This window comes from Eptesicus fuscus, chromosome 8, assembly GCF_027574615.1.
Source record: "Eptesicus fuscus isolate TK198812 chromosome 8, DD_ASM_mEF_20220401, whole genome shotgun sequence".
Classification (NCBI taxonomy): domain Eukaryota; kingdom Metazoa; phylum Chordata; class Mammalia; order Chiroptera; family Vespertilionidae; genus Eptesicus; species Eptesicus fuscus.
In genome coordinates this window covers 81,795,492-81,820,989 of record NC_072480.1, presented here as the reverse complement: position 1 = coordinate 81,820,989, position 25,498 = coordinate 81,795,492, and the positions used below count along the sequence as shown (strand labels likewise).

The window sequence follows — 25,498 nt, the reverse complement described above, 5'->3', positions numbered from 1 at the left end:
ACCTAATGCGGAGGAGAATCCAGAGCAATCTCCAGAGCCAAACCCTCGGAAAAGGACACGCTCAGCACCACTCGCGTCCTCCCAGGGGTCACTCGCCAGGCGATCCGCAGCACCCCCACCCCTGAAACCCTAGAGCCAGATTCCAGGCCGCCCGGGCCTTGTCGCGGGCGCCCCCTGACGGCCGTCCGGGGACACTGATCGTTCGGAGCGCGGGGCGGGGCTCACGGAGGAGATGGGGAGGTGTGGTCTTCTCGCGTGAACTAAAGGCGTCATCGCCGCGACCGGCCCGGAAGGAAGTGGCGGGCTGAGCGGTGTGGCGGTTTCTGCGGTTGTGAAGGGGTTCGGACGGGTACGGAGCGCCGGGAGGGACACCCGGTACGCGGCCCCCGCCCCTCAGTGCGTGCACCGGGCCTAGCTGCGGCACCCGGGCCCACCCCTGCAGCCTCTTGTCCCCCCGGAGCGAGACAGCAACGCTCTCTCTGCCGAATCTCTCTCTCTTTCTCTCTCTCTCTAGCTCCCGAGCGGGACCGGGCAGAGGCGCTTGGAGCCAGGGCCCCCTACCCAGAGCACTGGGGATGCGCGACCTTCTCTCTAGGAAGGGGCGCGAGGTGGGGCGGGGGTGACATCCGAAGGGAAGGGCATTTGCAGAAAGGACGTTGCTGCACATCCGTAGCTGGAGGCCGCCAAGGTAAAACGAGCGCCTCGCCGATGTGCGCGCCCCACTTCTCTTAGACCCACGAGGCAGAATCCACGCCCTGCGCGCGTTGGCTCAGGCACGCCTGACTGTGAACTTTGGTCCCAGTTGCCCTAGTTGTTCCAGGTCATTCAGTGTTCAGGAAATGAGTCCCTGGATGCCAAGTCTTTCGCATCCTGGTGCCCAAACACAGTGGGACCCAGTAGTCCAGAGTCTTTCCAGCCTTGGGGGACCCCCTTTCTCTGACCCTGGGCTTAGGGACCTGTCAAGTGCAAAGTACCGGTCAGGTGTATGGGAGGGAGTGTGGCTTCGGTCTTGGTCAGAGCCCTCTCCCATTTAGGACCAAAGGAGTCACCGGGAAGGTGGACGAAGGCCAGAGAACCCCACCTGGGACCTCGGTTTGCATGCTGTCCCTGTCGCTCCAGCATCGGAAAGGAGTAAATAATGGTTTCCTTTGAAGTGGCAGGCAATTAGGACCGGGAGGCTCTGACCAGAATTACATGCCACAACCGCCTGTCATTTGACTTCCTCTTTAATTTGCGCCAACTTACTGCAGCTGCCTCCCTTTTACCAGCCTGAGCGGCTCCTGTGACAGCGCATTGCTGTTCACAGGAAGGGAAGGCTGTGTTCTGAACGCTGCCCAGCTGGCACTGGTTCTCCCTTGGGCTACGGCCGTGTGGAATCACTGCCTCTGCAACGAGGTGGGGACTGGAACTCCACAGTTAGGGAATGGCAGTGTTGGCTGAGAGCGAGGATGGAGAGCGCTGTAGACCTGGCCTCGTGTTCATGCAGCAGACTAGACGTGAGCCAGGGAGCTCAGCTTGGTGAGGTCCTCTCGCTGTCATAGCTCCTCTCCTGCAGGGCAGACCAGACACGTTTTCCCGTATCTTTTTCCCCAGGATAAAGGTTCACGGATGGCTCAGTTGGGAGCAGTTGTGGCTGTGGCTACCAGTTTCTTTTGTGCAGCTCTCTTCTCAGCCGTGCACAAGATAGAAGAGGGACATATTGGGGTGTATTACAGGTAAGGCAGAGGCAGGGAGGAGCTTGCCACTTTCTGTGAAATGACTCTCCTAGTCACTGTCTCGCAGATTCTGCTGAATGTCTATGTTTATGTTTTGTTGAATATGGAAGTCTTTGGGTTGAGCTTTTGTGTTAGTGACCATGAGGATGGGGAATACGTGTGTGTGCGCGCGTGCACACACACACACACACACACACACACACATAAATGTAAATATAAAGCTTAGTAGTCTAAGTTGATGGATGGCAATTGATAACTGTATATAGAGATTTAGACAAAACCTAAAGGCAGCCAGAGCTCCTTGCAGAGTATCTCTGAAACATTGTTCTCTCCTACATCCCTGTCAGCATCTTGGTGCCACAAGGTTACCTCTGCTGAGTACCAGTTCTTGATGGCAACTTGAGAAGCTAGTCTGCTCTGCGAATTTGAACCTACTCTTTAAAATTAGCATTTCAGGAAAAATGAAAGCACCTGCGGGTTGATTTATATCAATCAAGGCAAACCCTAAAATAGTGGTTCTTATAAGTTCATTATGTCACTATTTATTTTATTGCTCCTTTTTTTTAAAAGTTGCTTTAACTTTCTAATGTAAAGCAAAGAAGCACTTATGTGTGGGATTACTTTCCTTTTAGTAACCTCCATAACCAAGTTTTTTTTGCTTGAAGTCTTTATGGCCCCTTCTTATTATGTGCCCTGTGATGCTTATTTCCAGATTGCCACTAGCAAGTTCTAAAAGTCTGGTTGGGTTTCCCACTCCCCTTTAATTATTTCTCCCTACCATCTACTTATATGTCCCCCCAAATGGCTTTTAATTTTATTGCCATTTACAAACAACTTAATTAGAAAGGTAACTCTACTGCCAAAAATATATATTAAAATGATTTGTAAAATAAAATTATTCTTTTGGTGTTGATGTCACTGGAATCCAACACTAGTGCAGTTCATTGATTACTGTATTATTGGATTTAAGTGCCCAAATGGATTGCCACAAGTTCAACAGACACAACAAAGTAAAATAGACTTCCTCTCAAGTATAGCCAGGAATTCTGCTGCCTTTATTCCACTTAGCCTGAGTGCCTATTTTTCTTCTGTGAAAGCATGAATAATGGTTTTATGTTTTAGCATTAGGCCTCCTAGAATATTAGGGTCTAGCTGGGAGGAAGGAAGGGATCTGTGGATGTGGCTCTGGCACTTTTCACTCTATATTAAACATTTATGAGGCTGAAGGGAAAGTTGGCCCAAAGAATATCAATGTAATAGGTACCTCTTGCTAAACTGAACCTGCCTCTCTCTTCTCCTGCAGAGGCGGTGCCCTGCTGACTTCCACCAGCGGCCCTGGTTTCCATCTCATGCTCCCTTTCATCACATCATATAAGTCTGTGCAGGTATATTTGGCTTGTATGGGATGGCTGGACAACTGCAGATTTGGGGTGTTGGCTAATGCATGATTTGGAATTATTTAGCCATTGGGTGAGTGTGATGCCTTTTCAAGGAATCGTTTAAGAATAAGTTTCACAAATAAGAAGAATGAGGCTCCATTAACTCTGAAGCTTTTCTGATTGTTGAAGTAGTTGAATGGAGTCCTTGCCTTGGCCCATCAGTCCCAGCTAGGAAGTGTTTCTTCACTTCAAGACAAAGCCATAGAAGAACCTGTTTTGAATGTATAGAAGGAAAAGTAGAGTGTGTGTGTCTGTGTTTTAAATCACGGGCTACCAAGATAGATGGAAATAAAATATGGTAATTTTGCTGGTTCTTATTTGAACTTCAGAGATGTGAACATAATTTTGGGGAAAGACGAGGGGAGTTGAACTTGGTGAAGGGATATGACATCTAAAATAGGAGTAGGATTACTTACGACAGACCTAAAGCCTCGCTACGTTAGACTAGCCATCTTTGAAGTATGTCCAATATCCTGGGATGCTTCATCAGCATTATCCTTGTAAGTTTCTTCTGCCATGTACTCTGCTTTATGGTTTTCAAAGTGCATTTGTGCACATTATCTCATTTGGGTCTCACAGTGATCCTGAGAAGGGGCTGAGCAGGTGCTATAGGCTGAGACAGATTAAGTAAAGAATCTGTTTCAAGCCGAAACCGGTTTGGCTCAGTGGATGGAGCGTTGGTCTGCGGACTGAGGGGTCCCGGGTTCGATTCCGGTCAAGGGCATGTACATTGGTTGCGGGCACGTCCCCAGTGGGGGATGTGCAGGAGGCAGCTGGTCGATGTATCTCTCTCATCGATGTTTCTAACTCTCTATCCTTCTCCCTTTCTCTCTGTAAAAAATCAATAAAATATATTTAAAAAAAAAAAAAAAAAAAAAGAATCTGTTTCAAGACCAGTAAATGGAAGAGGTGGAAGTAAACACAGATCTTGGGATTCCTGGTCCAGGGTCTTTTTCACTAAACTAGTATTACCCAGCTCATTCATGTAGTGGTTCACTTATGGTGAAAGCTGGCAAAGTATCTTTCTTTGGCTAGTCTCACACCTTGTAAGTCAGGAGGATTCGGAGGGGTATTCATGGTTAACAGAGACAAAGCTCAACCCAAATAGGTACTAAAAAACCAGGACATTTGGGATTCCAAAAATAAGTTACTTGTTTGTCACTGCCCATCTTACAGCATTTTGTGTCTCCTCTATTTCCAGACCACACTGCAGACAGATGAGGTGAAGAATGTACCTTGTGGGACTAGGTAAGGTGCCTGGAATAAAGCTATTACGCCCAAATAAGAGAAAGGGCTGGCGGGCTGGCTGCAGTAAGAGACAGTGGAAAGGGAGGCACCCTTGGTTTTATCACGTTCCCTGCCCCCTAGCTCCCTCTGTTCTGATTCCACTAGGTGGCAGAGTGCAGTAGAGAAAAATCACAGAAGTTAGACAGGTTTGGAAGGGCTTCAAATGCTGTTAGAAGTTTGAACTTTAGAAGTGAGGATCCTCTAAAGGTTTTTAGCAGATAAAATAGATAGTGAGTTGATAGAGGAAAATAACTTTAGCATAACTAACTATAGAGAATGTCTTAATGGTTGGGGAGGCGTTAAGGCCAGGAAATCCAAAGACGACATCACTGTAGTGATCTGGCTGAAAAGTAAAGGTGTAAACTGGCATAGAGGAGCACAGTAAACAACTCCACAGGAAACGTTTGGAGAGGTCCAGAATTGGAACCACCCACAGGATAACAGGTCTAACCTTGGCACAAAGTCGTATTTGGACGGGCATTGGGTTGAAAAAGAGGCTTAAAAGACAAACATATACAAAGGTAACCCTTAATTAGAACCTGGTCCAAAACTAATAGCTATAAAAACTTGGTGAAACCATTATTAGTCAACGAGGGCTGCCATCACAATACCGCACACTGGATGGTTTAAACAACAGAATTTATTTTCTCAAGTTATAGAAGCTCAAAGCCCAAGATCGAGGTGCCAGCAGGATTGGTTTCTGGTGAAGCCTCTCTTCCTGGCTTGCAGTCGGCTGCCTTGCTTTGTCCTCGCACAGCCTTTTCTCTGCACCTGGGAGAAGAGGAGGAGAAAGAGATGTCTTTTTCTTTTTTTTCTTTTTTACAAGTCCAATCAGTTATAAGTCCCACCCTTATGACCTCATTTAACCTTAACTAAGGGCCCCATCTTCCAGTATAGTCGCATTGGGGGTTAGAGATTCAACATACAGATTTAGGAGGGCACATAATTTAGTCCATAATGAGAATCATTGGGGAAATTTGAATGACTGGGTATTAGATAATGTTAAGGCATTATTGTTGATTTTTAGGTTTGGCAATGGTTTTGTGACTATATTTCAGAGCTTACCAGTGACTTCTTTGTCCATTCTTCCTCTAGTGGTGGTGTGATGATCTACTTTGACAGAATTGAAGTGGTGAACTTCCTGGTCCCAAGTGCAGGTACAGTTTTCCAGTTGACCCCCACCACCAGCTTACTTTCCCCAAGATGCCACCCTAGTGTCTGTTGCAGCACCTCAGGAAGGGAGAACTTCAATGTCTGAGAAAGGTTTTTGGTGTTTTTTTTTCCTTTTTATTGAATTTACTAGAGGCCCAGTGCACGAATTCGTGCACAGATGGGGTCCGGCCAGTCTGGCCCCGACCGGAGCGGATTGGGGCCAGGCCTGGCGGGAGGTGGAGATGGCGGGAGGTTGGCCTGCTGGCCCACCCCAATCAGGGCCAGGCTGGCCAGGGGGAGAGGGGCCATGGCTGGTTGGCTGGCCGGCTCCATCCCTGATTGGTGGGGGGAACCAGTCTGGGCAGGGCTAGCCAGGGGGGAGGGACCATGGGCAGTTGGCTGGCCGACCAGACCCCTGATCAGAGTGCGGGGGGGGGGGGGGGGGCTGATTGGGGGCGGAGCTGGCTTGGGGGAGAGGCCACGGGCCTATAGAGGTGGTAGGGGCCCATCTTGGTGGGGCCAGCCAGGGGTAGAGGCGGTTGGCCAGCCCTGCCCCTAATTGGGGTGGGGGGTGGGGCTACAGGAGGTTGGAGGGCCAGCCCTGCTCCCTATTGGAGTAAGCGGGGAGATCGGTAGTGGGTCCAGCCGGGGGAGGGGCTGCAGAGGTTGGCTGGCTGGCCCCACCCACGATCAGGCCTATTAGCTGGCGGCAGTGGGCATCATAGCGACCGGTCATTCTGGTCGTTACAGTGTTCCGATTGCTGGCTTTTTATATATATAGATTGGGGTGACACTAGTTAACAAAATTATACTGGTTTCAGTTGCACAATTCTACAACATACCATCTGTACACTGTATTGTGTGTTCATCACCATTTACTCTCCTCCACCTCTCTCCACCCCACCCCTCCTGTCAATCACCACACTGTTTACATCCTTTAGTATTTTTTTTTGCATAATTCCTCCATCCCCCTCCCAGTGCCAGTCACCCTTCCCAACAGCTGTCAGCCTGCCCTCTATATATGAGTCTGTCTCTATTTTGCTAGTTTTGAGACCTGCCTTTTATTCTAGAATCTCTCCTTCCCTTCCAGTATATGATATAGTGAAGAACTATACTGCCGACTACGACAAGGCCCTCATCTTCAACAAGATCCACCATGAACTGAACCAGTTCTGCAGTGTGCATACACTTCAGGAGGTCTACATTGAGCTCTTTGGTAAGAAGTCTCTTCTGATCAGAGCCTGCATTAATAGCCCTGCTTCCCCCCGCTGCCTACTTCTGAGCTACCCACAGGGTAGGATGGGTACTGCTGGACAGCAGGTGTTAAAGGATCCAGTGCTCAGGAACTGGTCACAAAGGGCATTCCCAGAAAATGCTGGTGACAATGGAAGATCATGAGAGTGGTTGAGCTTTGGGCACAGAAGTAACAGTGGACTACAGGACTCACTCCTGGCCTGAATTAGAGGACTGAAATGAAAATGTGTTTCCACGGTCCCTAAAATATTCTGTAATGAAGACAGGCTCAGTTCTAGAAGAACCTTAGAGATTATCCAATGCAACATCCTTATTTTAAGATAAGGGTACCAAACCACAAAAATAGTCGTAGAGCTAATTGTTAGCAGCTGGAGCTAGAACCTCCCTCTTCTGGCCGTCACTTTGTGTGCTTTCCATCACATCACTGAATGAAAGGCATCCAGGGAAGGGTGAGGAAAACGGGATGGTTCACCTTTAATTCTAGAAGTGGGACAAGGACCATAGCTACTTACAGTTTCTAGAACCTTTGTGGGGGTTTTATTTGTTTTATTTATTTTACTTACAGAAATGAATAGGAAAAAGCTTAGAACAAAAAGGGTCTACATCCTTAAATAGACATTTCTTGTCCTTTTTTTCTGGTTAAAGTAAAAATAACCTGACTTCAGCAACAAAGGAAGGAAACATTTCAGTAATTGTTATAGCTCTTAGGTGGAAAAATGTTCTATTTAAACTTGCTGCTAGAAGTTGTATAGTAGCCAGTGCTAAAAGTAAATGGCTTTTCAACCCATAGTACAACTATTCTTGACACTAGGACTGGACAGTTATTTTTCCCAGGAATTTTCATAAAAAGGACCCGGAGTGAGAACATTTTTAGAGTACACGGAAGGAGGAATCATTGATGTTGCCAATGGCCTTAATTAAGCACACAGCCTTTTGCACTGTGTTTCAGATTTGGGAAATTATCAGAATCACTTTTAATTTTCTGCAGTAGAAAATGAATCTAAATTCACAATATAGGGCTTAGAATCTTTTATTGGGGTTGGATTCAGCACACTTTTAGGAAAAATTTGGTAAATTTGCTATATTTTTAACCTCCAACCAATAGAATTTTATAAAATATCATTAGTTTTCTTTCTAGCCCTTGTTTTACAAACGTGTGCCATTAAATCAACATTTGAAACTAAAAAAGACAAAGGATCTCTAATTTCCATGAAGAGGAAACTAAAATATGAAATTGTTTTGCATTAGAAAACTTACTATCTTAGTAAAGTATAGCTTCTGTACAAAGGAACTGAGAAAATGCAATTTGCTTTGAGATATTTTTTCTTTTTTAAAGTTCAATCTTGCCTGAAAGCACTGTTTTGCTGAAACTATATTTGCATCTGTAAAGGAGACACTAGTCTCTAATTCTATTCCTTAACCATCAAAAGTTTTTTTTTTCTCTAGTTCCCTCCTCTCAAGACTCCTAGCCCTGACTTTCAACACGACTACATAGTTCTCATCACTGCTTACTCTGACACATCCTCTTTGCCCATTTTATAAAAATACTAGTGGGCCAGTGCACAGATTCGTGCACATTGAAAGGAAATTAATTAGAAGAAATATTTTAATAATCGCTATTCGCCCTTTCTCTATAATAGAAGTGTCAACCAAATTCATGATTAACAATGACAGATGGAAACACACATGTGTGATTGGCACCAGCGAGAGCTTTATATATATAGACTAGAGGCCTGATGCACAAAATTCGAGCAAGAATAGGCCTTCCTTCCCCCGGCTGCCGGCACCAGCTTCTATCTGACACCCGGGACCTGGGCTTCACTCCAGCCCCGGCTTCACCCAGAAGGACGTCCACAATGACGTCCAGTCTAATTAGCATATTACTTTTTTATTATTATAGATAAACTTGCTTAATTAGACCTGCTTTCTGATTTGCTAAACTTTTTCCAGCCCAGTGAAGCACTCCAACTTCTCTTTCAGGTCATTGTCAGCAACATAGCAGTAAATGTCAACACAAAGCAGATTATTATTATAGATCATGCAAGGAGAACAAAGGGTAAAATATTTAACTGCAGCAGTGTTTGACTATATTCTGCACAGTGAGAAAACCTGAAGTCATTTTTAAGGTCCACCATTTCTTACTTCTTTTCAGTCGGGTCAAGTTTCTAAACTTTCTAAATCTCCGTTTTCCGGCTAATGAAAAGAAAATAGGATTCTACCGAGTGTCCTATCTACCTACTCCAGGACTTATGTGAGGATCAAATGAGATGAGGCACGTGAAAACTGCTTCACAGACATTTGGTTAAAGTGTAAAGTGTTTGCACCTGGCTATAAAGCAAGTCATGTTCTTGGGCTGAAGAAACTCCAAGGAGGCTAGTCGCTAGGGAGAGGAAGCCAGATGTTGCCATGTGACATCATTACCCAGCACCCATAGTGACCGTTTCTGGGCTGGGCTGTGGGCCGCATTTTGTGCCATGGGGTCTTGGCAGCATTGGCTGCGATTTGGTGGGCTGTCGCTCCGAGGTGGTGGTAGGGCCTGTGTCCCACTTGGGGGAAGCCGAGTGTTGCTTTGTCAGCGCCAGATCTGCAGTGCCATCTATACTAATAAAAGGGTAATATGCTAATTAGACCAGGTCAACCGGACATCTTCCGGGCATCCGACTTCCTTCCGGACAGTTAGGGGGCCACCAGACCAGCAGGGGGGCAGTTAAGGGGCCACCAGGCCAGCAGGGGGGCAGTTAGGGAGTGACCAGGCCGGCAGGGGACCAGTTAGGGGGCGATCAGGCTGGCAAGCAGAGGCAGTTAGGGGCAATCAGGCAGGCAGGCGAGCGGTTAGGAGCCAGCAGTCCCGGACTGCAAGAGGGATGTCCAACTGCTAGTTTAGGCCCCATCCCACAGGGCAGTTGGACATCCCCTGAGGGGTCCCAGATTGGAGAAAGTGCAGGCCAGGCTGAGGGACACCTCCCTCCATGCATGAATTTTGTGCACCAGGCCTCTAGTTTCTTTATAAATGGGAAGTGCGCATCACGGCCACTCCTTCATAGAGTATCTGCCCTCTGGTGGTCAGTGCACATCATAGCAACCAGTCAGACAGTCAGAGGGACATTTAGCATATTAGTCTTTTATATATATAATCTAGTACTTGTTCAAAAGTTTACCTGGAGAACCTGTGTATACTTAATAATATAACTTAACTAGCATTTATCAGCATAACTGTAACATAAACAACTTATTGCTAGTATTACTTTGGTAATAAACCACATTTCAAAATATTTCTTCCAGATTTTCCTGAAAGTTACCAGCCCAGGGCCACAGGTTTCTACCTTGACTCAGATATAATTTGGTCTGATAAATGACTGGGTTGTGGATACTGTCCCAATAGAACTTTTTTTGTTTTGAGGCAAACCATTCAGAGACTCAATTTTCCACTTCTTGGTACGTTTTGAAGTGCTATTCAGAGAGTGCATGTGCTATCGATCAGAACAAGTGGTAATCTGAAGGAGAAAGGTCTGGTGAATACAGCGGGTGGGTTAATACTTCCCAGGCAAGATCTTTTAACATATCTTTAACTGGTTTTGAAGTGTGTGATGGTGTGTTATCATGAAGCAAAATTACTTTGCCGTGTCTTCTGGCACATTCTGGTCATTTCACAATCAAAGCGTGGTTCAAATTGATTATTTGTTGTCAGTAGTGATCAGTATTAACCTGGTTTTAGAAGCTCATAATACGCCACACCTTCCTGATCCCACCAAACACAGAGCATTGTCTTCTTTCTGAAGCGATTTGGCCTTGAAGTTGATGTTGATGGTTGACCTGGATCAACCCGTGCGTTTGGGATTCTCAAAATAAATCCACTTTTCATAGCCAGTCACAATTCAATGCAAAAAAGACTTTCTTTCGTGCAGTTGAAGCAACATTTTACTGATGAGTTTTCAGTTTTCCATTTGTCTTTTGTTCAGTTGATGTGGCACCCATTTTCCTTCCTTTAAAATCTTTCCCATTGCTTGTTTGCTGAGCAATGTTTAATCTTTCTGCAAGTGGTTTTTGAGTTTGACACGCATCTTCATCCAATAAAGCTTGTAATTGTTGTTCTTCAAACTTTTTCGGTTGACCTGGATGGTCTTTGTCTTTCACATCGAAATCATCACTTTTAAAGTGTTTAAACCAGTGTTCACAAGTATCTTGAGATGAAGCATGTTCACCATAAGCTTCCCGAAGTATACGAAGACTTTTTCTTCAAAATAATGAATTAAAACTTCCCGCAAATGCTCTTTTTTTTTTTGGCATGAAATTCGACATTTTTAAACATAAAAGTATCTACGATGTTAGCACCTTCAGCAAATTTGACATGAAGTTTTGAAGCTTGTTGTCAATACAACAAAACAGCATACATATCGAATTGCATATATATCAACATATGTGTAATTCCATCTATTGAAAAAAAATCCGCATTATTAATGGGTACACCTAGTAAGTGACCAAGAATGGCCACTTAAAACAGATGGCAGCTGACAATAAGGGAGGTGATTGAGTTTAGATGTCCCAGCCTGGTTTCATGGAGTCTTTTTCTTGGTGCCCTTCTAGGATCTTATTGAGGCTCTCAGGCCAGAGAAGGCAGCCTGGTGCTGCTGTCCTGGGATCATAGCTAGAAGGGGAATCAGTTATAGCTCTTCCTACACTTGTCTGTGAAACGACCCACATGTGAATTCCAGGCAAGGGAATCAGGACCAAAGCAAACAACACATCAAAAGACTTGGACTCGTTTCCAGAACTGTAAATTTTTATTTTCCCCTTGTGTCATTTGATGGAGTTCCTAATGGAAATAGTCTTCCTTGGGGCTTCCTTGACGTCAGAATCTGTTTTTCTTTTAGAAACAGCTAAAATTACTAGATTTAATGTGCTCGGCTCTTTTCAAAATATTTAACAGAGCCATTCCATATTCTTCATGAAAACTGGGTGCCTGCCTTCTGTTTTGCTCTTGTTGTATTGGGAAAGACTGTTGCCTGACTCAAGAAATGTGCTAGAATTATTGTTTGTTCTTTTCCTTTTTAAAGCTCAGTTCCCTTTTGGGCAAGTTTGATATTTTCAATAACCTAGGGATTCTCTCTTGAGGCCACAGGAAAAGGATATTCTCACATCTAGCTATGTAGAGGGACTGCGGGGGCATGTTGCTCCGAAAGTCTTGCTGGAGAACTTTAGGTTTCTGGGCTATGATAAGCACTTTACCTTGGGAAGACCTTTTGCTTGTGAGGTGCATTCTTGAGCTGGTGTTTTAGCTTTACCTCTACCCCGTATTTCCCTCCACCCTAGCTAGATAGTGTGACAACTCCTTTTCCTGTCTTTCTTGATTCCAGATCAAATTGATGAAAATCTCAAACTGGCTTTGCAACAGGACCTGACCTCCATGGCCCCTGGGCTTGTCATCCAAGTAAGCATTGCCACCGTGGGAGCGTCCCCTGATGAAGGTGCATCCCCTCTTTCAAGGGATGTCCTTTCTATGCAGGAAGATCAAGGACCAAGGGGAGCTGCTTACCTTGGTCACCCTCACCTTCACCTTCCCATCAGGTGCTCTTTTTATCCTTCCCCAGGCTGTGCGGGTGACAAAGCCCAATATACCTGAGGCGATCCGCAGAAACTACGAGTTGATGTGAGTATCCTCTGCCTAAGCTGTAACCACCACTCTCTCCCACCTCCCACCTCATCCCATCCCAGAGTTAACTGAAGCTGTGCCATGCTTTTATTCTCCTCCTTGAGTATTTGTCACAGCCCATTGCACTGTAGGATGGAGCAGGTGTGTCAGGACAGTCACCTGGGCTCTGTAACTGTGATTGAGAGCCACGGAGAAGCCCTTTTGAGCAGTGATGCTTTTAAAGGGACCAGGGGGGCCTTTTTTGTGCTTCATGACTCATGCCAAAGAAGATAGGAGGGAAAGACGATTAAGTGGGCAGGCAGGTGTATTTTACTAATAGCCACTTAAAGCAGATGGCAGCTGACAATAAGTAAATTATGCTCTGTTTCCCACAAATGAATTATTTTGGAGGAGGAGCAGAGACATACTACTGTCAGCAACAAATTTGTTTTTACCTGGGACAGTGAACAGCCTGCCAGGGGAGAGTAAGAAATCAGAGTTCCTCTCCTCAGAAGAGTTTGGCTTCTCCAGGAGACAGTGAGGTTCCTCAGAAGCTTTTCCATAGTGGCCTCACAACTGTATACTTTTATTCCCCTCCAGGGAAAGTGAGAAGACAAAGCTTCTCATTGCAGCCCAGAAACAGAAGGTGGTGGAAAAAGAAGCTGAGACAGAGCGGAAGAAGGCCCTCATTGGTCTGGATGTGGTTCTATGACCCCCTTTCAGGGCAGAAGGGCTGGGGATGGTGGGGAGAGTCGAGGAAGCCTTAGGCACAATTCGACCACGTGGTTCTCCAAACCCTTGCCACACGTAGGAGTGGCTTTCATACTCCCAGAAGCAATGCTGAAATTGTCAGATCATGGCCTGGGTGATAAGTTCTGAGTTTCCAAATATCTCTTTTTTTTCTCTCACCTGATATGCTTTTTATTGGTTTTAAAGAGGGAGGGAGGGAGGAAGGGAGAGGGAGAGGGGGAGAGAGAGAGAGAGAGAGAGAGAGAGAGAGAGAGAGAGAGAGAAGAGAGAGAGGCGTTGATGTGAGAGAGAAAACTTTGATCGGTTGCTTCCAGTATGTACCTGACCAGGGTTCAAACTCACAACCCTGACCAGGAATTGAACCTGCCATCATTTCATGTGCAGGACAATGCTCCAACCAACTGAACCACACGGCCAGGGCCTACATAGCTCTTAAATGAAAGGAGCCCTACTGTTCATTCATAATGATCATGGCTAACACTGAGCACTTACTATGAGTCATCTACTTTTCTTTTTCTTTTTTTTTTTCAATATATTTTATTGATTTTCCACAGAGAGGAAGAGAGAGGGATAGAGAGCTAGAAACATCGACGAGAGAGAAACATCAATCAGCTGCCTCCTGCACACCCCCCACTGGGGATGTGCCCACAACCAAGGCACACGGCCCTGACCGGAATCGAACCTGGGACCCCCCAGTCCGCAGGCCGACGCTCCATCCACTGAGCCAAACCGCTTTTGGCGAGTCATGTACTTTTCTAAGCACTTTTCTCCTCACAACTAGCAGGTGAGGGAGGCACTGTCATTGACCTCTCTTTATTGAGCTAAAGCACAGAGAGGTTAATAACATGCCCAAGTTCATATGGCAAGTTAAGTGGTGGAACTGGGGCTCAGATACCAGGACCCTGCTCCAAACCTGGGTTCTTCACCGCTATACTGGACTATCAACCACGAACCTGACTACTTCCTAACGTGAGGTGGCAGGAAGAAACTTTTCAGAGTACCTTATTCCTTAAAACATTCCTTTGGGAGAAATAACCCTGTGACTTAAGAGAGAGGTTAGGACTTGTTCCTTGCTTTCATCAGGGTAATGAATGACTCTCCTCACTTGGGCCCATGTCTCCCCAGCTACTGCCTTGAGCTGAGGTGGTTTGTGTTTACTGGTACACTCCATCTGCCCATGTGTCCCTGTCACGGCTGTCCTCTGGGGCCAGTGACTCCATCTGTGCTTTCCCACACTCCTGCACCAAGGCCTCTGATCAGGTGAAAGGTGGAATTGAGTCAAACTCTTGAAATACCAGCTCTAAGACTTTTCTCAACTTCATTAACATAGAGGCAGAAAAGGTGGCTCAGGTTGCAGAAATCACCTATGGACAGAAGGTGATGGAGAAGGAAACTGAGAAGAAGATTTCAGAAATTGAAGGTAAGTGAAATTAATGCTTGAATTTTCCTTAAAGCCACTTTGTGGCAGGGGGGAGGGGAGATCATTTCCTTTGCTCTTTAAGCCCCGTTCTAAGATCTCTTGATTTATTTGGAACATCACTTTTTCTCTGCTTTCACTTTGGGGAAGATTTGGCATTAATTTTCCACTTCAGAGAGTATTCATTCATTCAACAAATGCTAGTTGTGTGCCATTAGGCACTCATGTTAGGCATGAGAAAAAGGGAACTCACACAGTCCCTGCTGCCATGGAGCTCAGTCTGGCAGTGGAAGTAAACTAAGACGCTGGCCAAAACGCAGCTCTCTCCCTCCTGCCTTACCTACCCCTCCTGAGAAGTCCTCGAACTCCATAGCTCTGGCCTCAGCCTGCTCTCAGGTTCTCTGTAGATGTTAAGCTGAGTGTGAAGACGACACCTTTTCAGCACCAACAACATGAGCTGGAGGGAAGTGTTCCTTTGCTGACTTTTCTGTATATCACTCACCTTCAGTTCCCTGCCCCTCAGCCCTCACCTCATTCCCATCACCCACCTATTTCCTTCACATGCTATATTCTAGGGCAGAAAGGGACCTGAAGGCCCAACTTCAGGCTACTACAAAGTGCTGTGTCCAGTTATACTCATTATGGGGCCTGCCAGCTTTGCAGGGGCCTATTGGGGAGCCAGTTAGGATTTTGCAAATCAGCAGCTCCGCATTAGTGAGCCCTTAGCAAAGCAACACATTTTTATTTCTTATAAATACATGTATCGGGTGCTAAGGCCAGTTAAGTCCGCCGCACGCAACCCAAACTGCAGTCAGACTATAGGCTCCTTCCACCCAGAGTCAGGCTGAGGGTGTGCAGTAAGGACCACCCCCCCCCCCCCCCAGACTGACCTTTTCTCCTAGGCTTTTTGCTACAGATATTACTCTCAGGAGACTGGCCTCATTCCCTAGGCAAGGAAGTAAACATCAAAAAGTTTGCATCAACTTGAAAGCTGGTCTTGGCAGATTGAGAAAGTATATTGCTTGTGTAGTCGAAGTTTAAGTAGGTCTTAAACCAAACAGGTGTTAGTCTGGACCATGGTTTATAATTCTCTTAGAGTTGTGCCAGCTTAACCACTGTTAATTAGAACCTTTTTGAAATGGTTAATGGAAAGAAAAGGGAAATGAAGTTGGAGAGGGACCAAACTATTTTATGGGAGTCAGTGTTAGGGTGGATCTGCCTCGGGCTGTATACAGAGCCTTCTTTGGGCTTTTGCTGTGTAGCATAAGAGGGATGAGGTGGAAAGCTCTGAACCAGGAGGTTGAGCCAGGGTCCCTCCCCAGACCTGGAACTACAGACGGAATAAGAGTGCAGAAACAGGAAGAGTCTCTGGGCAGCAGAGCTTTTCTCAATAATGCTGTCAGATAAGGTGTTGGGCACAGCAACAGACTTCTCATGACCCACCACAGGGAGATGCAGGCAGAGCACTTTACCCCTGTTTCACAGATGAGACAGAGCACTCACCCCAGGGTCACAAAGGCACCCAGGGAAAGTTACAGGGACCAGACCCAGGTTTCTGGTGGCCTCTGCACTTCAGTTCACTGCGTTTTCCCCTCAGACGCTGCGTTTCTGGCTCGGGAGAAGGCGAAGGCTGATGCCGAGTGCTATACTGCTATGAAAATGGCCGAAGCGAATAAGGTAAACAATCGGTGCCGCCTGGCAAAGAGAACTCGTATTTGGGTTTAGGCTGATTTTGTTTGAGAGTTTCCTGTGTGGGAAGACCTCCAAAGCCCCTCGTGGCCGGAAGTGGTGATTCCTATGCTGTGTGGGACAGGTTCTTCCCTTTTCCTTAGCAGTGTCTTGATGGAAGTGTAATTTTTGTGTTAAAAATGTTTGTGTGTAGCCCTAACCAATTTGGCTCAGTGGATAGAGCGTTGGCCTGCGGACTGAGGGGTCCCAGGTTCGATTCTAGTCAAGGGCATGTACGTTGGTTGCGGGCACATCCCCAGTGGGAGGCGTGCAGGATGCAGCTGATCGATGTTTCTCGCTCATCAATGTTTCTAACTCTCTGTCCCTCTCCCTTCCTCTCTGTAAAAAATCAATAAAAATATATATATTTTTTAAATGTTTGTGTTAAAAAACATGGGAACTTCTAAAACTCTTGTAGCTCTAGCCTTGAAGAGCTGAGATAACTCCCTCCTAGAGAAGTGGTTACCCTGTTACTAATGTAACAATGTGGCTAGGAAAAGGAGAGAGGGCATGTGTGTTTGACCGAGACCCTCTCCTTATGACAAGTGAAAAAGTGTCACCCATAGTTTTCTCTAATCTGGCTCCACCTGAATCTTCTTTACTTCTTACTTTTGCAGCTGAAGCTGACCCCTGAATATCTGCAGCTGATGAAGTACAAGGCCATTGCTTCCAACAGCAAGATTTACTTTGGCAAAGACATCCCTAACATGTTCGTGGACTCTGCAGGTAGTCTGGGCAAGCAGTTTGAGAGCCTCGCTGACAAGCTGAGTTTTGGCTTAGAAGATGAACCCTTGGAGGCAGACCCGGAGGAGAATTGAAAAAAAAATTTTATATAAACTCAGATGACACTTAAAGAGATCTTTATTTTTTAATGATGAACCAGGATGCCCCTCCCTCTCACACTACCTTCTCTGACTGTCTTCCAAGTACTGTGGTGAGAAACAAAGAAATGGACTGAAATCTATCCCCATGGGAAGGAAGGGCAGGGATTGATGATTTTGGGATTTTATTCAACTAAATAGGTTATATGACTTCTGTTAAGATTTGTAATCCACGGGTTTGAACTTTGACCTCCAGGCACTAATTATAGTCCTTTGAAGCTGGCTTAATTAAGGATGCTATCATTAAGGAGTGAGAGAAATAGAAGGTGTTGCCTGTAGGTGATTTGATTTCCCTTTTTTGGGAATACACAGTCCAGATTCCTCCCCGCTGCCTCCAAGGTGGGAGATGCCTCTAGGTGAGGCTCACACTGAGCAAATATGTGCTTGTAAGTTTGCCAGGAGAGCCTTGGGGAAGCATCTGCAAGTGTTTGGCTTTCCTGGTGTTTTTGTCAGTGCATATGTGAGTTATTTCAGAGGTATGCTTCTTGAGCCCCCATAAGGAAGAACCGGTGCTAGATTTTGCTAGCTTTTCTCTACACACTACCCTCCTTGCCCTCGGGCTTAAAGTGGTGGTTTTGGACTACATTGCCAGTCAGGGTTTGGTCATCACCACACAATTCTTTTTAAAACTTTTAACCTATTCTGTGATTTGTGTTTTTTCCCCTCTCAGTCTGTTCATTGGTTCCAGTCAACATCAAGAAGACAGGAACAAACAACTCAAGTATCTTAATAGCTGCTAAAGTGGGATCATTATGTCTGTTAGCCACTATCATACTTGTTTGGCAAACTTTGTATGTTCCTTGAAATCAAATATCTCTCTTTTTTTTTTTTTTTTTTAATCCTCATCCCAGGATATGTGTTGTTTTTTTTATTGATTTGAGAGAGAAAGAAACATGGATTGGTTGCCTCCTATATGCGTTCTGACTGGGGATCGAACCTGCAGCCTTTTGATGCATGGGACAATGCTCAACCAACTGACCACCCGGCCAGGGCGAGATCAGGTGTCTTTTTATTGTTGTAGAGAGTCAAAATTGAAGAGCTCCTTTGAAAGAGAAAGGAGGGTCATCCAAAAGGGTTCCTAATTTTGATGTATATGGCTTGTGCTGGGAGTTTATCTGGTGTAGTGATAGCACATGTTTTTAAATCCAGGGCTCTAGGCAGCCACACAGGAATCAGACTAACTGTTCAATTTCTATGGACAGCTGTGTGGGTGCAAGTCAGAGTTCATGCCCAAGTACCTGGGTTGCAAGGGCTGCATCCAAATCTGTTCAGATGTTTTCTTTTTCATTACTAATTAGGAAAAGTTTGAGTCACTCTGGAAGATTTGGAATGGGGAAGAGCAAACATGAAAGGAAGGTTTTCCTACATCTTGGAATTGGAGTTGGGCATGGGGGGCGGGAGGGGGTGGGCGGTCCAGCCTATAGAGCCCAAAAGTTGTGTACCAAATTATTGAGTGCAGCTATCTGGAGTCAACTTGCAAGCATGTTGCTATTCTCCATGACCAGCTTGGGTTTAGGATTTGGCCTTGTTATTAGCTACCCGCCCCCCCCCCCCCAAAAAAAAAAAAAAAAATACTCCCACTATACCCCCGTTTCCCCTCAGTGAAACTATGAATGCTACTTTCTGGCTCAAATCCCCACCCACCCCACCCCCGCTTCTTTTTTGGTCCCATGCCCAGACTTCTAGTTTATCAAATGGCCCCAGAACTCATGCCAGTTTGCTCCTAAGTGGCAAGTTTGGGGAGCAGCCTGCCTAGGAAGAAACAAAGTGTCAGGTGTTTCCCTTCTCTTTTCTACTTTTGGGGACTAGAATTCTCAAACCACTGGTCCTGATCACACTTTGTGCAGGCAGCCAAATGTTCCTGAGAGGGATGGATTGGAATGTGCTCAGAAGTCTTCGCAGAAGGCCGGCAGTCTCCCAAGACCAACATAGGGTATCCATTGTTAAGATATACACCCCCTACTCCCATTTCAATGCCATTAATCATTTGTTAGGAGCAGCATATTACGTCCAGAATCCCTGATTTACATATCTGTCTGCTCCCTCTCCTCTGAGACTTGCTACCTAGGTCACAGAAAACCCTACTTCACACAACTGGATGAGGAGCGAAAGTATCTCAGCCTCTTGGCATAGCGCGTTTGCTCAGGTTCTTTATGTTGGAAGCCTCTAATACTAACATCCTGTGATAGCTTGTCCCTTGCACTACATACTCTTTGACCACAAAAGAGCATCAATAAAGTCCTGCAGCCCCTGCTCCCTCAATGTTAATGTCACGTCCCCTTTAAAATATAAATATAAATGGTGTAGTACCCACTAGTTTAAATCCAGTGGTTGTCTGTACCTGCCTGAATAGTACGATCATGGAGTCAGCTCTTTCCTTAGCATGGGACAACAATGTCTGTCAGTGTGACTTTCTTTAACATTTACTAGAAAATCTGATCTTAACATTTGAATTCTAAATACATAAAATGTGATCGCCTGCAATTTTGTAGGCAGTGAATCGTGGCTGCTATTTATAAATGGAACTTCTATCAAAATAAGTAACTGTTTATAAAATTCAGTTTTTGTAGGATTTTCCAAGGAAAAGTCACCTTGGTTGAATGTTTCTCATTAAACTTTGCAGAAGTGATTCATATTCAGCACTGTTTTTAATCACTTTTTATATAAGAACAGAATGTTTGCAAGGAAGCAAGAGTTTGTTAATAGCTTTTATATAACAAAATAAAATAAATTTGGAGGTATCTATCATCATATTAAGTTGAGAAAGAAAAAAAATCACTGAAAGAATTTTTGTAATACAGCAGGTCCTCAAATAACATTGTTTCATTCTGTGTAGTTTTGTTGTACATTGATGAGATGCCATAGGAACTTAACTCTTGTTTATATCACCTATTCTAATATTCTAATATTAGATTCTTGTTATAGAAATGACTCTAAAACAAATGATATGCTGTATTAATTGCCTTGGGTTGATAGCTAGAGGAATTGTTTTTGGACAACACCAAAGGTGTGAATGTATGTCTTAGTTTTATTTTCAGTCTTGCTAAATAAAATGAGTCTTTTATTTACTTTTTTATTAAAGTGAAATTTAGCAATAGCTAATATACTTACTGTATATTAATCCAAAAAAATATGTTTTATAAATGCTCTGTTGCAATTCCTATGGGTCTATCTTTCAACACTGGTAAGTTTATCACTTATAGAGAGTAAATAATGGGAATAAGATCATCATAAATACTGACTTATTTTAAGTTTGAGGATAAAATGTACAGATGCTCTTCTACTTAAATATCATTTAGTTGAAAATATATTTATACACCTAACCTACTGATCATTATAGCTTAGCATAGCCTATCTTAAATGTGCTCAGAACATTTACAGCCTACAGTTGGGCAAAATCATCTAACACAAAACCTATTTTATAAAAGTATTGAATATCTCATGAAGTTTATTATGTGTATCACTTTGGCACCATCATCAAGTAAAAAAAAATCATAAGTAGGGGACCATCTGTATCTTGGGTAGCAGCTATTCTGAGTCTATGAACTTAACCACTATTCCTTTAGTTCCATTCAGTAGGGGTCTAGCCACTGTTTTTATTGTCCTTTATAATAAAAGGCCAGAGATAGTAACGGTGTCACAACCATAGCGACCGTTAGACCAGAACCACCATGGCCCCTCACCGGGCTAGCCCTGCCCCCCAGCAAGCAGTTAGAGGCGATCAGGCAGGCAGGCAGAGTGGTTAGGGGTGATCAGGTAGGCAGACCAGCGGTTAGGGGTGATCAGGTAGGCAGACCAGCAGTTAGGGGTGATCAGGCAGGCATACAGAGTGGTTAGGGGTGATCAGGTAGGCAGGCAAGTGGTTAGGAGTGATCAGGTAGGCAGGCCAGTGGTTAGGGGCAATCAGGTATGCAGGCCAGGAGTTAGGGGCAATCGGGTAGGCAGACAGCCCCTTGCTGGGCTGGCCCCACCCCCAAGCAATGGTTAGGGGCAATCAGGTAGGCATGCAGAGTGGTTAGGGGTGATCAGGTAGGCAGGCAAGTGGTTAGGGGCCATCAGGTAGGCAGAGGGGTTAGGTGCCATCAGGCAGGCAAGCAGAGTGGTTAGGAGACAGTGGTCCCAGATTTTAAGAGGAATGTCTCAACTGCTGGTTTAGGCCTGATCCCTGTGAGTTCGGGCCTAAACCGGCAGTTGGACATCCCCCAAGGGGTCCTGGATTGGAGCGGGTACAGGCCAGGCTGAGAGACAACCCCCTTCCCATGCACAAATTTCATGCAGCAGGCCTCTAGTTTTCTTATAAAAGCAGTAATAGCCAATCATTTTGTGTTAGTATTTCCATTCCTTATTATTATTATTATTATTGATTTTGAGAGAGAGCGAGAAAACATCAATGTGAAAGAGAAACTGATCAGCTGCCTCCCGCACGCACCCCAACCTGGGGTGGAACCTGCAACCTGGGTATGTGCCCTGACTGGGAATCTAACCCACCACCTTTTGGTGTACCGGATGACACTCCAACTAATTGCACCACACCAGCCAGGGTAAGGATCTCCACTCCTTTCATTTCTCCTTTTATGTAAGCAGGTGATTAAATAATCAAACTAAATCTAGTTTCAAAGAGTCCTGAGGGTTTAATGACTCCCTTTGTAACTGAAAAATGATTCTTGTTATAGTAATTCCTCTATAAATGAATGATATGCTGGATTAATTGCCATGGGTTGACAGCTAGAGGAACTGTTTTGGACAATACCAAAGATGTGAACTTATATTTTAGTTTTATTTTTAGTCTTGCTAAATAAAATGAGTATTTGTATTTACTTTTTTATTAAAGTGAAATTTAGCAATAGCTAATATTAGGATAGATGATATAAAGAAATAAAATATCCCTGCCTAGTGAGTTGAGTACAAGATTGTCCTAAAAATATATTCATATTGAATATATATACCCATTATCAATGTAGAAACAACAAACAACTAATTTGTGAACATTGCATAATTCTTGTTAGGTACTATAGAGATTTATAATTTTAAAAAATCCATATACCACTGCAATTCTGCTCCAAAGAGCAGAGATACTTTTAGTTGCCCCATAATTCATTGTAATATCAATTCAGTGAAAAAGTCCCATTCTCTACTCTCAAAAGATGTTCAGCCTAGGGTTGCCAAATACAGAATGCCCAGTTAAACATGAATTTCATATGAATAATGAATAATTTTTAGCATAAGTATCCAAAATAATGCCTGAGACATACTAAAAAGTTATCCATTGTTTACATAAAATTCACATTTAACTAAGTAGCTGTCTTTTTATTTGCTAAATCTGGCAACCCCAGCCCAGGCTTTCTCAGGTTTTTTAATGATGCTCCCAAACTTTATTGGTTTGAGAGCCTATTATACATGTAATATGAACTTACAATAGAAGGGGTAAGTTAAGAATGTAGATACTGGAATTAGACTTCCAAGACTCAAATCCCAACTCTATCGCTTCTGAGGAATAAGGTTTTGAATAAATTCCTTAACCTGTCTGGGCCTGTTTCTTCATCTATAAAATGGGTTGAATTAATTAAATGAAATAATGAACTTAAAGGGGTTAGTTAGCACTGTTGTCTAGTGTGTATATCTGTTCAAAAATACTTATTTTCAGTCATCTGGAAAAAACAGGCTGAAAGTATTAAGTAGGTACCACTAAATGGAAAATCATATGTGATAACAAAATAAGATTACAAACAGGACAGCACATCGAGGAAGGAAACCACTGCAATGCAGCAAACACAGTATTGAGAATACATACTTCTACATACGTAACATGTAGGAAACAATCTGGTATGGCCCTGTTGAGAGAATTGCTAGTTCCAGGCTCTAATTAGAAAAAAGATTTGAAAAGGCTCGAGAGAAAACAAAATGTTAAAACCAAAAGAAAAATGGAGTTAAAAGATAAAGCTCATGGGTTGACCACAAGAGAAGCAGAAGGGGAATTTAGCAACCTTATGTTTATAAACGTTGCATAATGGTTGGCTAGGTATTCTCTGACTCTTCAAAGACCAGAGAAGGAAATTAGCTTGCAGAATACAGTGGTTTTTAAGATTTTATTTAAGACTGGCTAAAATTTGAAATGGTAGGTAGTAGCTTTCTGCAAATAGAAAATAAATCCAGGGATAAGCATGGATAATTTTTTTTTCTCTGATGGTCTTCAGAAATGGGGGGGGGAGATTCCATGGTTTAAATGTCATTCTATCTGTATGAAAGATCAATGATCTCTAGAGGTCCTCCCCAAGTCTAGGGTTCGAGAATCTATATTGGCATTTCAAAAGCCAGATGTGACAGTGTGTTTGCTGAGGGGTTGCTGTCATGGCTACTCTACCTGAATTCATTTAAACTGCAACAGGAGCATTATTTCTCCATTTTTCTTCAGAGCCAAGTAACCAGGCAACGGTAATTTTCTATTTTATCTTTTTTTATTCCCCCAAAAGACAGTAAGCTCAGAAGGAAACAATTTTAAAATCCAAAAAGGTTTTTCTCATAATTCATGACCGTACACTACAGGGGTAAATGTTTTAAAAGCTTGATGGCATTAATGGTGAATAAGTATACTAGGTTTTAGATTGTCTATGAAATCTACTCCTCTGGGTATTTGGCTTTTTAATCTTTCTTCTTTTCCCCTTTGTCCTTGCAAACTATTGAAGAAATTTAAAGACAGTTAACTAGTAATAATTAGGCCTGCATTTTTCAAAGATTAGGTAATAGGGAAGGATGAAATGTTAAACTAGATGGTTGACGTTCCAGGAAGAGGAAGAGAAGAAAGTAATATAATAAGAAAAAAGTGGAATAAAGTTTATTCAAAAGCACAGCTAACGAAGAAATTGTTACCCAATACCCCAAGGTTGCGGGTTCTATCTTTAGTCAGGGCATATACAAGAAGCAACCAATGAATGCATAAATAAGTGGAACAACAAATCTCTCAATATTCCTTTCTCTCTCTCCTTCCATCCCTCCCTCTCAAAAATCAGTAAATGAATAAAAGTTAAAAAAGGAGTAAAGAAATTGGAAAATGTGAAGTGATAATGAACTGGAGTCACTATTATCTTTTTGTCCTTCCATTTTCATAAGGTCATAGAATGTTAAAGATAAAAAGCATATTAGAAACGAATCCATAGTAAAGCCAGTCTTACTCATCTTGGTCTCCCCCAAGGTACCTTTTACAGAGAAATGCCTCAATAAATACTGACTGAATGGATAAATGGGGGTGGGCAGACTCACACTCATTGAACATTTGCACCTGATTTGGGGGGAGCAGTCTTCTAAGTGTGTAACACTATCTTTTTTTTAAAGATTTTTTAAAATGTATTTTGAGAGAAAAATGAAGGAGAGGAGGGGGGGAGAAACATTGATCAGCTGCCTCCTGCACAGCCCCCACCAGGGATCAAGCCCACAACCCAGACATGTGCCTTGACCAAGAATCGAACCAGCAACCTTTTGGTGCACAGGATGACGCCCAACCAAGCCAAATCAGCCAGGGTTGTAACATGTTCTCTTGATTGATTCTTACTGAAACTCTGAAGGGCATATTGACTCTATTTTATGAATGAAAAACTGAGAATTTCAGTAACTTATCCAAGATCACAGTACAGTGGCAAAACCAAGGTTCAACTTGTGCCACTCCTATGCCACCTCTACCCAATCTTGCCACCACTACCTTATTGGCTTGAAAATTTAAATCCCTCTCCTAATGCCTTTTTGGGAGCTACACACATGTATGCCAAGATGGCTAGGGTTGGGGAGTTGACCTTGTAATTCAAAGAAGAGACTTGACCTGACCTGTGTTATTTTTCAATATTTTCCAAATAGCATATCACTTTAAGCGTTTCATGCTCACCCAATCCTTGCTCTACACATCCCTTCACTATGATTCCCATCACTGTAATCCCCTTGTTCCTCCCACCACTGATGGCTGGCTAGCACCCTTCAATTCTGTATCTATAGCAAACATCTATTATATTCACACCATGAAGGGCTATTCTTGTCATTTTTAAATTTTTATCACTCTGGCAGGAATAGAAATTAAGTCCAGAAACATTTGAAAACAATGTCTCCTAATGTCTTTGACAACCCTAGTTTTGTGAGCCCGGTAAATGAAGACTTCCCCAAAATAAGTCCTTGATGGCAAGGACCCAAAGTGATTTTCACGGAGGAAAACATGTGAAATTCCATTTCAGTCCCTGAGGTCTGGGAAGAGGATGAGCGAAGAA

At 43.8% G+C, this 25,498-nt stretch overlaps 1 protein-coding gene across 6 annotated transcripts; it reads left to right on the top strand.

Annotated features, from left to right (window-relative positions):
• The first annotated feature begins 279 nt into the window (after positions 1-279).
• Positions 280-18,085, top strand: ERLIN2 (ER lipid raft associated 2). 6 transcript variants are annotated; one of them, XM_054720055.1, is made up of 13 exons: positions 280-349; positions 515-688; positions 1,594-1,715; positions 3,019-3,100; positions 4,356-4,402; positions 5,537-5,598; positions 6,684-6,809; positions 12,202-12,275; positions 12,436-12,494; positions 13,077-13,168; positions 14,557-14,646; positions 16,241-16,320; positions 16,989-18,085. In XM_054720055.1, the coding sequence occupies exons 3-13, from the start codon at positions 1,609-1,611 to the stop codon at positions 17,187-17,189; spliced, it is 1,020 nt and encodes a 339-aa protein (XP_054576030.1). In that variant the 5' UTR covers positions 280-349; positions 515-688; positions 1,594-1,608; the 3' UTR covers positions 17,190-18,085. The 6 variants fall into 6 exon arrangements, 5 of the variants coding, with proteins under 5 accessions (XP_054576030.1, XP_054576029.1, XP_008144402.1 ...); XM_054720054.1 differs by having other exon boundaries at positions 281-375; XR_008556776.1 differs by lacking the exons at positions 280-349; positions 515-688 and adding an exon at positions 1,011-1,131 and having other exon boundaries at positions 16,989-17,305; positions 17,923-18,085.
• The last annotated feature ends 7,413 nt before the right edge of the window (positions 18,086-25,498 follow it).

Coding starts and splice junctions, on each gene's coding strand:
- ERLIN2 (XM_054720053.1), top strand. CDS start 1,099: ATGCTGTCCCTGTCGCTCCAGCATCGGAAAGGA. Junction 1,132..1,593: donor CGCTCCAGCATCGGAAAGGA/GTAAATAATGGT, acceptor CTTTTTCCCCAG/GATAAAGGTTCACGGATGGC. Junction 12,276..12,435: donor CCCCTGGGCTTGTCATCCAA/GTAAGCATTGCC, acceptor ATCCTTCCCCAG/GCTGTGCGGGTGACAAAGCC.